Here is a 14,566-nt window from a genome sequence, read left to right on the forward strand (position 1 = left end):
ATATATATATATATATAATAAATCAAATTAAAATTCTATTAATTTACATATTATATTACTCAACTTTTTATCGTTTGATTAATATATTTATAGGGACAAGTTCAGTCAAGAAAAAACCGCAAAAGAACAAAAATCTGAGAAATACTCTGGTAACCATTTATCTCGACGGTATGTACATGTATATACAAGTAATTTGTAATATGCACATATGCATAAGAACCAAGAAACAACTTTAATTATATGTATACACATGTAAATATCGTCCAAATAAATAGTTACCAGGATGTTCCTGAGTTTTTTATTTTTTTGAACTTTTCCTTTGTACCTCCCTCTATATTTAAATTATTAACGATTTATTTTAAATATATTATGAAATACTAGACTTTACTAACATGTCTTTTTTCAAAAGTTTACAAGAGGTATCGTCCTTTTCTTAAAAATGGGGAGGATCGTCCTTTTTTTCAAAAATAGAGAGGATAGTTTCAGTTATTTTGTTCGATTCTAAATGGATGCAAAATCCCTCGTAGTCACGCCAACGTCCCATAGGGAGAGCTTTGGCGGGCCTAGACCACACATGGATTGCTCGCTCTTTTGGATTGCGGATACTACTTCCAACTACTCGAATAAATATGAAAATACAACGAATATATATTGGATTGCGTATATCAAGTATTTTTGTACAAACCCACTCTAAATTGTAATCCTTCATAAAGGGGTATTCACAAACACACAAGTCATGATTCATTATTGTTCAATAATGGTTGGTTCACCTTGAAGCAACAATCATGAGCTTTAAAGATGCCATCATTGCCAACTACTCCATTATCACCCTCATCATTCCTCTTGTTTTCGCCAAAGAGAATGTCAAGACATATTTGTCGACTCAACACAAGTTATTAAAATCTATCTTCTTTGTGGGTCCTACGAACCCGTCTTTCTTTTTATCTAACCGTTGTTCTGTAAAAAAATAATTGATCAACTTGGTTCGCCACATGACTATACAAGACGACCCAAGAAAACCATGAATACGGACCAAATTTCCTATGACGCGATCATGATTCATGGGCACTTGATATGGTTTCAAGTTATGATTTCCGTTTTAGTCTGGTTGTAAGTTGGTTGAGCCAGACACTAGAAATTCTCGTATCACGACTCACCTCGAGTTCAAATGTAATTGGTACATGAGTTTCGGATATTGGTGTTGGCGTTGGCGTTGGCGTTGGTGATGGTGCTGATGTAGGTCCAAGTGCTGGTCTCTCTGTGTGACGACGTGCCATTGATCCCAACGCTCTTCTAGACAATAAACTGACAACTTTACTACTTTGGCTGCCACCGCTCGTTGTTTCCCCTAACATATATATTTCATACCAAAAATTATTTCAAACATATACATATCTTGAACATAAAAGACAACAAAAAGAAAACGAACCCAATATATTCCACCTGGAGGTGGAGTATGGGAGATATGACCTCTATCCCAAATAGTAGAGCGGTTGTTTCCGTAAAAGATAAGAGATAAATCAACTGCCAAATGAATAGTTATGCAAGAAGTTACATACCGTTGATTTCCAATAGCTTTGCAGAGGCCGACATGCGAACGAGGATTGGAGTGACTATGGTGAGAGCTGCCCAGAAGAACAGCACTACAAGAAAGGTTCTCCCCAACATTTCTTGGAGAAATGTAAGAGCTTCAAAACTCTGTTGGAGGTTTTGTCTGAGCAAATCTTGGGATGATGTCTAGGTTGAGGAAGACCCTTTAAAATAAGGTGATTCCCTATTAAGGAACTGAAATTCCCAAACCCAAAGTAATATTGTTATAATGACTCTGTACATCTCCAATGGAACTTGTACATTGCTTGGATTAGGAGTTCTAGCTTTGGGGGAAAGGGACAGGCTAATTATAAAGACATTAGCTGTAACAAATGAGCATTATTAAATAAGATGGTTTTGTTAAGAATATAAGATTTTTATTTAAGCCACTGGTCAATTAAGCATACTTTTTGGAAATGAAAAAGTCATAAAGTACTTTATAATGAACTTGGTGACTTTCTCTGGTTGGTGGTTGGGAAGTGGTTGTACCAATCAGGTACATACACGTAAGATAAAGTTTCCATCTGGCATATCTCCATGCCAAAATTCCATTTAGTGGGGTCAAAAATGCAATCATACATACCTCGTGCTCTTATGAGCTTCTCAAACAAAAAGCCCACCTGTGAACTGATGCATATATTGCAAATAAACCAGCAGACAGTATTATTATTAGCGAATAATCTCATCTCAAAAGGGAATCATTTGTGCTTGATCAGCAATCAGAGTTGTTTCTACTGTGTAATGATAGGAGTGAATTCTAAGATATTAGAACTCAAAAGGTTTGCTTCTGTAACCGAAAGCTAAAAACGAGGGGTGAAAAAAAACCCAGAGTTACTGCTATGCTATCTTGAATCCTACTCAACTGCTTCCCAACGTCAGTGAATTGGTGAACCACCGCTGCCTGCAGGTGACTTCCTTTCACCGTATTTCTGTTGAAATTAAAGAAAGTTTCAATATAAAAACTGGCAAAGTAGAGTTAATTTTCTTTGGGGTCATTGGCATTTGATCAATTGAAATTAGGAGCTCTTACCTGCTTCCCGATGTTAAATGGGACATATTTGTATTTAATCATGTGCATGATTTGACGCTTCATTGTGAGGGCAAATAGAACAATCCAGTAGCAGAGCAGTATTGGCCAGAAAACAGGAACATCAAATAGAGAAAAGAATGTCATCAAGAAGGCCACCATGAAAGCCTTTGTGATGGCATACCTGAAATTATGAAACATATGAATGCGCGATTAATTACAGATGATTCAAAAACCAATTCAAAGTATTACAAGTAAGCAGCAACTAATTACAGATGATTCGAAAAACAATTCAAAGTATTACTAGTAAGCAGTCCACTTGTACGATGTCTCCTAGTTGTTTGAAACAAACCCTTCACCATTAATTTTTAGACACAGTGATAAGAGAACAAAATTTCGAAAAAATTATTAAAAAGAGGAAAAAGAAAAAGACTAACAACTACTCCTTTTTCAAGTTGCTTCTATTTCTTCCCCCCAATTTAACCTCGAACGAAAATTTGGGCTTATGGGGGGAATGGACCCATTATATTATATAAAACCAAACAGTTTATTTTATTTTCAATCCCATTAATTACTGCTTAATACCTCTAAGCAAACACTCGCTGAATCAACCTTCTACGTAACAATTAACAGAAAGCAAGTTCACCACCAACCCATCCGCAGAACAAGGGGTCAGCTTATAGCAAAAACATCAGATCCAGAAAATATCAAGCACCCAAAGAAAATTTAGTAATGTGTTGAAGCAAGGTTTTAAACGTATAGAAACGTGAGGCGCAACGCGTGGGGTTTTCCCTCCGCAAGGCGAGGCGTAAGCCTCGAGGCAGTCCGAGGCTTAAGTCTCGAGGCAGAAAATAAAAATATATAAAATAATATTATATATGTAATACTTAGCTGATAATAATATTCAGAATCATAATGTTGCTAATAAAAAATATTCAGTTCGGATCACAAACATCACTGTAAAGAAATATTATAACCAATCGGAATAGCAACAGAAACCACTACAATAACAACTAAACAGACTGAGGCATTGACTACCAAGTGCAAACTACTAAATTTKTAATRRARWCYATATTCATTCACAATGTGAAAAGAATATTGTTAAGCCCAAGAAGAAGTAACTCACTCAAGGACATGGTGTATCAAAATAGAAAAAGTAGTCATGCACATTCCACATATCACTGACATGTGGGAAAGCAACTGATATGACCAAATACATAGGTGTTGTCAACTTTTCTTGCTCAAGATTGTGCCGTTCAGTTTAAAAATGGAACTGAAAGAATATGAGAACAGTAGAGAGAGAATAAAGATGACAATAAACTGTGCATGCGCACTTTTCATTAGCTAGGACACAACCAAAATAGAACTGCCTGTTGTCACGACTTACCTATCAACCAAAGACAAGAATTTTACTGGTCAAAACTAACAGTTCCATATATGTGTCATAAATGTTTCAATATAATAAAATTAAGAGGTTCATGCTGCAAGTGTCTATTGTGTTTGTGTGAGGAAAACAATTAGCTACATGTACGATTGATGTTATCGTGAGGTCTGTGGCTCACCCACGACCACGACAACTTCACAACACAGAGAAGTTCCTAACCATAGGGGATGTGTACACTCTCTCACCAAACTCAAGAGTTTATATGACAATATCCCATATTCTTGATCGTTTATCAGTGTTAGGTTTCAATTACTTTCGTGATCCATAAGTCATAAATTCCCAGAAATTTCCAAGTCATTACCTTACATCTCAGTGAAATCCAAGGCCATCTATACCATACAGAGTGCTTGCATGCAAGTGAAACCGGATAGACCATTCATGCAAGGGTGGGAAATCCCAACCAACTGGAAGTGGAAAGGCACCTACAGAATCATCTTGTATTGTCTTTTCCTAAATAAGTATGCAGATTCATAGGTTATTGCTGGTGAGCTCTTGAGAAATTTTATCCACAAGAATACGCTATCAATGAATAAGCTGGCTTAATCTCAACTCAACTTAGAATTTTTTTTTAAAAACAAACCTAGATCATATAGAGAGGTTAGGCAGATAGATACGCAAAAAAATTTCTTGACATGAATTATACTTTTTTCAAAGCTTTTATACAATTTAAAGATCTTACACTGTTTAAATGCGAATAACATGGTTTCTATAAATTTTGTATTCCATTGATTGATACTAATTGATCGAATTCTCTCAACTCCTATTCACCAATTGAATTTCCTCAGCTTGGAGGTAGTCATTCAATCCTTTTGAGTAATTGCATCAATAGAACAATGGAACTGATTGTTTGGAAAGTAGTTGCATCAAATTTTTAATTATCATAATAATCTATCCAAATGAATAGCTTGTGTTTCCACTTAAAAGTCCATATGATATTAATTCTCATAATAATCTATATAATTTGTAATTCTCTTAATAATCTATCTAAATTGGCGATGATGGTGGGAAAACGACTGATGGCAAGAGCACTTTAGCAGTTCCAGCTGCGGTGACTGGTTATAGAGACTTAACAGCAAGGAACGAGTAAAGGCAGGGATCAGAGCACCTTTGATGCCATGTGGAATTCTTTGCTCTTCTTATTTTGAAAGAGAAGGGTACAAGACCTTTCATAAGCTTACGGATCCTTGAAAACAGGAAAGGAATCCCACTACAAAGGAAAATAACCTAAAATAAGATTCTAATATTGATGAAACTAGTTATGGTAAAGAATAAATCCTCACTAAAACCTATTTACAGCAAATTTTACATTTCTATACATATTGACAGTCTACCATCTTGGTATGCTCGTGAAATTTAACTCTTGAAGATATAAGCACCTACTTCATTAATAGAATAATCTCCATTGAACCAAACGTAAAATCTCTTGAATCATGTACCAAAACTCATACCTATATTAGCTCAAAGTTGTCTCAGACATAGCCGATACTCATCCTCATCACAACAGAGAGGAACAATGTCATGCTTTCCAAATCACTCCATGGGTTGTCCTAGTAAGTGGCATACGGTGGCACGTGCCACCACTTCGTTGTCCCCGCAGAATGACAAAAAAAATTACAGCTTGTAAAGATGCCACCATATTGATTAGATACGTCATACGTGCCACCGCTTTGGTAAAAGAAAAACAAAAGGTAGGGTAGAGCATTGGTAAGAGTGCTCTTGAAGGAAGGGAAGGTCTCAGGTTCATGTCTTGGGAGTACATTTTGCTAGTTTATTCAATATCTTCAATTTTTTTATTTAGTAATTGTAATTATTTTTTAAATTATTTTTTTTATTTTATTCAATAATTAATTTTTATTTAATTTCAATTTACGATGATTATTTTGTGCCACCACTAAAAAAAATTAAGTCCACCTTTGAATCTCTGCCAAAAAAAAGCACGGTACTTGCTTATGGGCTTCTCCTGTATGAACATCTAAGTCACATTCCAGTAAAGTGTACCCAGAAGATACCTTAAGATCTTCAGCACCATATGCCAATGATTAAGTGTGCAGATCAGACATGAACCAGTTCACAACGGCCACACAAAATGCAATATCAGCCTAATGACAAGCATGCCAACCTCAGCTAAGATGTCTAAGATGTACTGCCTCTACCATTCATGCATGAAGATGCCCACAGATCCTAGCAACCACAATAACCAAAAAAGTACTTAACACTTCTAAATGCTTTGTCTAAACTTTGAAATGCCTCCAAAATTTCCTCTATTCTTGTAGATCAACACTGATACTTGGTTACTTATTGGTCCAGAAAGGGGATTAAGTTGAAAATGCTGATGGGATGGATCTACAATTTCGGTAAATACAGCATTGAGCGTTTCACATTATTTGGTTATATACATGGTTTGGCTCCCTTCTCAAGATACTAGCACTTATCTCTCCTGACCATAAAAGATAAGAAAAACTAAGATTTTCCATAATATCACCCAAAAAAACACTATATCTTGACAGTCAACTAGTCCACTGTGCCTCGGAATGGAATTGGCAGTGAATAACAACATACAAATTAAGTCTAGCATGTGAATAAATGTGTGGACTAAAGTAAAGCAAGAACACACTCTTTATCTTCAATTCGAAATTCAATTTCTGTATCATGGATCATCTACGATTGAGCTTCCACCTCATTAAAATCTGCACATTCTATTCTACTTTTGTAATCGTACTGCGATAAAAAAACAAAAGATGGCATGTAATGGAATGAAGTTAAGGTTTCATATTTTCTAATCAAAATGGGGAAAGGTATGGAATTGTCATGGTTCCCTAATACGCGTGGCAACTGCAACAACAAAATGGAAGAAAAAGATAGCAAGTAGTTTGTAAGTCGTGAGTATCATCCATCACACGAAAATTAATGAGAAGACTGTTTTTCTATAATTTTTTTTGACATAATCATTGTCAGGAAATAGATACTATATCAGTCTTTTAGAGACTGATATCGTTTCAGGAAACAAAAAGTTATCAATAGAATAATGACATCAAAGAAAAACTGATTGGTAAAGCATAAAACAATATAAGTAAACCATGCCAAGTTGCTTTTCCTTAAAATATGAATTATCAAAGATGTAGAAACAACTATGGATGTTACCATAACTATCATCAAAGTAAAACAGATCATTAACAAATAGCAAATCAAGTATGTATACAGTATTTAGAGAATAAAATGATAGCATGGAAATTTTTTATTTCACACGCCATCACCCCAATAATTTATTCGCCTATTTTATGTCATGCAACAATGCATATCCAAAGTGTAATCTCTTGTTAAGAGGATGACACTTGCTATGAGCGAGTATGTAAAATAGCATGATCTTCGTAGACATCTTAGGATCCAATATTCAAGAAATTAGTTACTTTTTAAATAATATAGAAAAAATGAGGCCTAACATGATGAGGATCATCTGATGGATGCTAACTCACCAAAACTTGAACTCTGGAAGGCGACGTATAAAAGGCCTAAATTCATCAGATTCTTTTGTAGGCAGCGAAGCCCCATCCAAAGCTTCTAGCTCTGGATCGACCTTTGGTGAGAGAAATCCAATCAACAGGTTCAAGATATAAATTCCAAGACCATATGAGATAATGTAAAACCCTTCAAGATAATAGACCCGCAAGACATATATTGCTGCAACAGCAAGTGTCCCAAGCCACCTGTGAAAAGGAAGAGGTGTCGACTTATCCAGATAAAACTGAAAGGCCCTTGAGAATTCATTTTTCCACTTGGCTAGTGGTGCCATCGGGGAGGCAGCATCACCTCCTACTCCTTCCATGTAGGCCAGCCTTTAATCTTTCTGTAGAATGCAATACATAACTCAGAACCCAAAACCCACCACATAACCAGCTAATAACTAGATTAGTAACAATAATGAATATAATACGATGAATCCAGTTTTGCAGCATACTGAACAACAAAAGTACTACTTCTTAACCTCATGTCATGTACTGGGTTACACTCACCTGCAATAAACTCCACCATTTTGGACTTGGAACCCTTTATTGGGTATTTCTCATTGAAAGTCCGCATCCGTCAAATTAAGAAGTTCATATAACTGATCTACACTATGATTCAGTGCATCCCCATCTTTATTACCACATACATTCAGATTTCAACATCAGCCACATAGTACCATTGTCATGACCAACACTCTTACCACCACCACCCGGCAAACAAAGAAAAAGTAAAGTTATATTGCACCAACCATAACTAGATTCCATTAAGAGGCCCTTTAAATGAATTGTACTCTATGCCCACAATTACATGCATATTGAATACTCCAATATTTGGAAAGTGGACTGTAATCAGGCGTATATGGAATTATTACAACCACCATTAACAAATTAGTGGGTGAATGGAAATAATTGTGTCAACACAAATTAGGAATTTGCTGATCAAATACGGAAAGCATATCGAACAAATAAAACGTTTACCCCTTTGCAAATGAAATTATCAAGAGAGCGAGTAGTAATTATTGAAAGATAAGCACGTGAATCGATCAAGAAAATAGGTGTTGTAGTGAGAGTACAAGAGCTCACACAAAGGAATTTGTGTTTTAGGGTTTCAGCGCTTTACCTGATACGATTATTATCCGAAACCGTAAAAACTGAATAGAATTGCACCTAATTGCTTCGTTTGATTTGATTTTTGGATAACATTTGGTCTGTTTGTTTTAGGGTTGTAAGCGCTCTGAAGATGATGTTCGTAAATAAGCTTTTATATTCCAACAAAATAAATTCAGGTTTTCAATTATTTGGGGAAAAAGGCACTTTTGAACCATGAGTTAATTATGGGTGTTTGGGATTTGTTTATTTAAAATAATTTATGATTTTCTGTAAAAATGTTTATTAACTTATCTGATGTTAAATCGGAGTTTTATAAAAAATGTTTGAATTAACTTATGACAATACCAAAACATAATAAGTTGATAAGTTGTTTTTTAGTGTTTGACAAATTTTGCTTATACATGTAAAATGACCAAAAATAACATTCATAACCAAAAAAAAAAACACAAATCTGTTACAGGCTATCGCTTCTTCCCCAGTTTCAATCTCGATCTCTCCAGCTACGATTTCTTAACCTTGATATTCGATTTCGATTTCTCAGCTTCTTGCAATGAAAGTTGATTTCAATAGCTTCTGGCAGTGAAGGTCGAACACAAAAGTCAAATCCATTGTTGGAACCCTAATTAGGGTCGAACAAAGAAATCGAACAAATTGTTCGATTTCATTTTTGATTTCTCGTCATCAGCACGTGCTCCCCAAAAGGTATTTGAATATTGAAAAGACCTGCAATATCAAACCTAAAATGCATATTTAAACAGTTTAATGATTGAATAACGAGCTAATCTTTTTCCTTCTTATCTTCGTAACTTGGATATTTTATACATGAAATTGAACTAATTTTCTCATTTGTTTGATATATGAGAATTTATGTCCAGGTAGGTTACTTTCGACACATGCTTGTGGAATTTTCGATTGTTTTCATCTTTGTTTTTTTAAGTAAATCTGGATGATTAATTCATTTACTTATAATGAGATGCATTAAGAAAAGGCACCGATGTTAAGTTCCTACAAAAATATACAGACAATTGTTAATTGGTTTAAATTTTGTTTACGTACTATTTTTAACGATGGATTTAAAAGGGATTTTTTTTTTTTTTTTTTAAAGATAAAAATATCATATTTTTATGGAGATAACAGATTATATAATTTTAAAAAAACAAGGAATTAAAAATATCAAATCCCTAAAAGGAATCATAACTGGGGCTTCTTCTTTTCCTATAGAGGCAAAATGATATTAATAATGGAATTTTCAGTTATTACGAATGATGTAAGCGGCAAACATCAACTCTTGTACAAACACCAAACAAACTCTCAAATGATTTCACCTACTTAGAAAGATCCTCTTTTTCAAAACATCATTCAAAAACTCCTCAAAAATAATTGAAAAGAAAGAAAAAAAATTGGATGGTTGTGTTCATGCCTCTTATCATAAATGGGCTGACTACGTGTCAAAGGAAAATGAGTGTGAATCTATTGGGTCCGCGAATTATCCTAAAAGCACTTGCCTGAAAGAGGCAATAACATTGAAAAGTCCTTTATTCCTAGAAGGACGAATGAAAAAGGCATTCTAGGTTCTAAACCATCAAACTTCATCAACTCTTTTATTCCAAAAGAGAAAAGACTGTCTTGATAACAAAATAGAAAGAATTCCTAAAGTTGTTATTAATCCAAAAGGACCCATCAAAAGATGGGTATCAAAGAACTAATTCTTTGAAGTTGAAAGTTTGTTGTGTTTGTATTCAACCCCCTCATTCTACAAAACCATCATGCGTAAGTCATTACATTCCAAGATAAAACTGTCATTTTGTAAGGGTAATCATGATAATCAAACAGATTTTGACGTAAATTGGGTAGTTTCCAAGATAAAACTGTCTAATCAACCTCCAATTCTACCCTAATCCTCTAAAACTCATGATTACCTTTCTCTTGATTCTACAAATTCTCTCTAATGTCAACCTCAAAATCAATTTCACCATTTTCAAACATTTGATACCTTTGTCACATTTCTGAATATTCTTCGTCTTGTTACTTTTTGTATTCATCTTCTTACATGGCACTAACTTTCAAAGATTCGTCTTCCTTAAACACATCTTTATCATCCAAACAATCTCAGTTTAGGGCAACCAACTACATTGATTTTCTTTCCAAATATGAAGGATCTTCACAGCATCACTACTTGATGGACTTTCTGACAAAAAGTGTAATATCATATGCTTTGACAACCACATCAAAGATGAGCACCATGCTCTTAGGGAACTTTTTGTGAATATGTATATAATGATGAAAACAAAAGGTCATTGCTAGTGCCCTTTCAAACAAATATTGTCATAATTGCTAACGATGTTGCACGAGCTTTCCATCTACCACTACCAGGTACTGCTGACTTTGATGACCTTGCATCAGATAAAGACTTGGAAGATGTACTTATTATACTAGAATCAAAATTGAAGATATTTCAATGGTAAGAGAAATCAAATGCCACACCTACTCCTATCAAAAAGTGAGATTTACTAAACAATAAAAGCCCCTTCTATCTTAACATACCTTTGAGAAAACCACAAGCACTCTTCTACCTAGAAACATGTCTAGTTTTTAGTATTTCTATATCCAACTCGCTTACTATTTGAGCACGACTAGGGGTTATGATCAAGCTTCTAGTTACACGAACCGTCGGGCACATGCATTGATTTCCAAAAAAACATAAAGTTTGGAAACTAATTGTTCAAAGATTTGGTGAAGAAAATCACCATTAGAAGCAAGCAAGCACAAGTTATTTATATCTGACTCATTGGGATGTTGTTCGCTGACAAATTGGGAGAGCGGATTCCATCGAATATCTCTTATGACTATCTTTCCTTCTAATAAGTGAAAATGGAGGTATTGACATCGGATCATACGATTCCAACATGTATGATCTCTTTTACTCATTCTCAATGACTCATTTAGAGAGATACTTCAAATAGAGAAGCAACTAAGCGTTTCCTTCAATCCAAAATATGATCTATGAGTGAAAAACGCTCAAGAAATGTTTCATGCTCTAAAGTTCTTAAAAGAACTTCAAAGAAGTCAAGAACAAGATTCGACACATCTAAAACTGATTCCCATGTTCAAGAAGTGCCCCCTTGTTCTTGCTCTTGATCAGGTTTCCATTACTATGATACTAGTAGCTCCATTGGTATCTACCCAAGTATCTCATGCTTCCAAAATAAAGCAAGAGTGGAGACTTTCATACCGAGCCAAACGAGAAGCATTACCAATTCTATCAGCTACTCAAAGGGTCCTAGACTACACCAACAGATCTCTACAATCAAATATTAGTTATCTTGGTCATCCTGACCCGCGGCATCTGAAACCCTAACCACCTCCTCAATGCCTACCAACAAGACGTTGTTGTAAAAACGAACTTAACACATTATACAACTACAACATCTCCAAATATTTTTAGTGGTGATGCAGACTCATCTGATATCCTCCATATAGGAAACATTCTTTCAAGCCCTGCTAGTATGAATTTACTTGAGCCCAATGAATTCCCATCTTTACTTCAACTTGTCCAATCGTTCATTGATCGGACAGTCAACCCACTTCCTAACCTGAGCATACTCTAGTTCATCTGCATACCTCATCGTTTGTCCCTCCAACCTCCACTTATCAACATTTTCAAGACTTGAAGCAACAACTCTCTAAGCTATGAGAAACCCACAATTCATCTGACAAGACTCTTGGAGAAAGATTCAAACTCCAGGAAAAATTGTCAAAAATTCTCTTTGATTGTTTGTAACATTTTAGAACAACTTGATCACAATGTAAATTCACAGTCTACCATGGTTCAAATGTTGTTCCAAGACAATCCGACCTCCTCTCATCATGTTTCCTTCATGTTTAAAAATCGTACAAGAATGATTAGACATGAAAAACATTAGAAACGAATAGACATCTATCTTTGATTGATCTTCTTCCAATTTAGGAAAGTTCTCTCTTCATCTAGACCTACTAAGGGGGAGAAATCTGACTCTACTAGTTCCAATAGCTCAAATGAATAAAAAAAAGGATAAAAATAAAAAGGGGAACAAGTTGTAAGAAACTACCATAAAGATACGAGTGAGGGATAGCAAGCAGCAAAAGACCACCATCTGATTCTTGATCTGAATCTGGTGGAAAGGAAAAGGAAAGATGAGCTATGAGCATGAACTTGCTGAAAGTAAAGCAAGAAAGGGTGTCCTTTAGAAAGAAAGATTTGATTAAATGAACTATCTTTTCTACTTCAACAACCAAAGAAGAGACAAAGTGCAAGAATGAAATTCAACACTTGTGATACATTGTAAATTTTCTTTGTAATTTTCTTATTATCCTTAGTTAAATGAAATTTTACATTTTTCAATACCTTGTATCTTTTCACTGGTTTGTTGTTCTTATGTAATTCAAAAGTAAAAAAGAAAAATCCTTCAAAAACAATAAAATACAAAAAAAGAGGGGAAAGAAATCCAAAAACAAATCACAGAGTTTATGAGTTTGAGTTTTTCTCTCTTATGGGTTGTGGTACCATTTTTATTTCTAAATGTTTATTCTATCTAATCTATCTATTTGTATTATCAACAAATACGGGGAGATTTTTGACCTCAACCATTTGATATGATAATAAGAGGTGTGTAGAAAGTCAACTGATCCGATTAGAATAGACCGATCCAATTAGAACAGACCATCGATTATTGGATATCCAATTGTGATCGGCTCAAAAATTTCAACATCCAATTTGGATCGGTCGTTGTTGGATGGCAATCCAGAACCGATCGAACCGACTGAATTACCATCTAACTTATACATCCAATAATAACCGACCGATACCATCTAGTTATCGAATCGGCTGGATAACCCTCATTAGTAATATCGAACCGACCAAATTACCCTCAACAAAATTGATTACTCTTTAGATTGTTTTAAGCTTTAACCTTGCCGTAGCCGTAGCCGTAGCCGCTCCATTCTTTCTCCTAAATCTCAATCGGCAACCGTTTCCTATCGAGTATCGAACACTGCTTCCATTAATCCATCTTCTTCTCGATCGAACTGCTTCCATCTTCTTCTCAATCGAACACAGGTTTGAACTTACATTGTATTTTAGTTTATTTGACATTCAGAGCACTGGGCAGGTTTGAACACTATATTAGGTTTGAACTGCTTCCATCTTCTTCTAGATCGACCGTCTTCCATCTTCTTCTGTGATTTAGATTTTATTCTTAATATTTATTTATTATCAATTTCATCTATAATCATCAAGTTGCTGGAAAAGGTAAACTAGGGTTCACTATCAATAAATTCCTTTGTTTATTGTGGTGGCTGAACATAGATGGAAAGATGAAGATGCCTTGGTCATGCTAGCCATTAGTAAAAGATATATTTTACTAGAGAACAATATTTTCACATTCTTATGTTTGATTCTAGCCAGAAGTTCTGAACTACGGGCAGGTAAAAAATGGAAGTCTTATGGTTCGATTCTAAATGGAAAGATGAACAATATTGTCACATTATTATGGTTCAATTATGGACAGAAGTTCTGAACTTCAAAAGGGCAAGTAGAAAATGGAAGTTTTATGGTTCGTTTCTAGACAGAAAATGGAAAGATGAACAATATTTTCACATTCTTATGGTTCGCTTTTAGACAGAAGTTCTAAACTTCAAATGGGTAAATAGAAAATGGAAGTCTTATGGTTCGATTTGAGACAGAAAATGGAAAGATGAACAAATATTTTATAAAATAGGGACGATTTAGGTCAATCAGTGCAGCTGATATAATCTTGTAAGTCATTTGCTTTAAATGTTCCATTTACTTTGGTTTATTGCAGCTCCTCACGCCAACGGTCGACCGATTACTGCTCGCCGACGACCGACTGATCA

General features: G+C 34.9%; 1 protein-coding gene across 1 annotated transcript; it reads right to left on the minus strand.

Annotated features, from left to right (window-relative positions):
* Nucleotides 1-2,229: 2,229 nt before the first annotated feature.
* Nucleotides 2,230-8,848, minus strand: LOC112508901 (protein RER1B-like). Its single transcript, XM_025113733.1, has 4 exons — nucleotides 8,685-8,848; nucleotides 7,535-7,905; nucleotides 2,621-2,801; nucleotides 2,230-2,519 (listed from the first exon to the last, which is right to left on the minus strand). Exons 2-4 carry the CDS (start codon nucleotides 7,882-7,884, stop codon nucleotides 2,466-2,468), a joined length of 585 nt encoding a protein of 194 aa, XP_024969501.1. The 5' UTR covers nucleotides 7,885-7,905; nucleotides 8,685-8,848; the 3' UTR covers nucleotides 2,230-2,465.
* Between the last annotated feature and the right edge of the window lie 5,718 nt (nucleotides 8,849-14,566).

This window comes from Cynara cardunculus, assembly GCF_001531365.2.
Source record: "Cynara cardunculus var. scolymus isolate 2C chromosome LG 3, CcrdV1, whole genome shotgun sequence".
Lineage (NCBI taxonomy): Eukaryota > Viridiplantae > Streptophyta > Magnoliopsida > Asterales > Asteraceae > Cynara > Cynara cardunculus.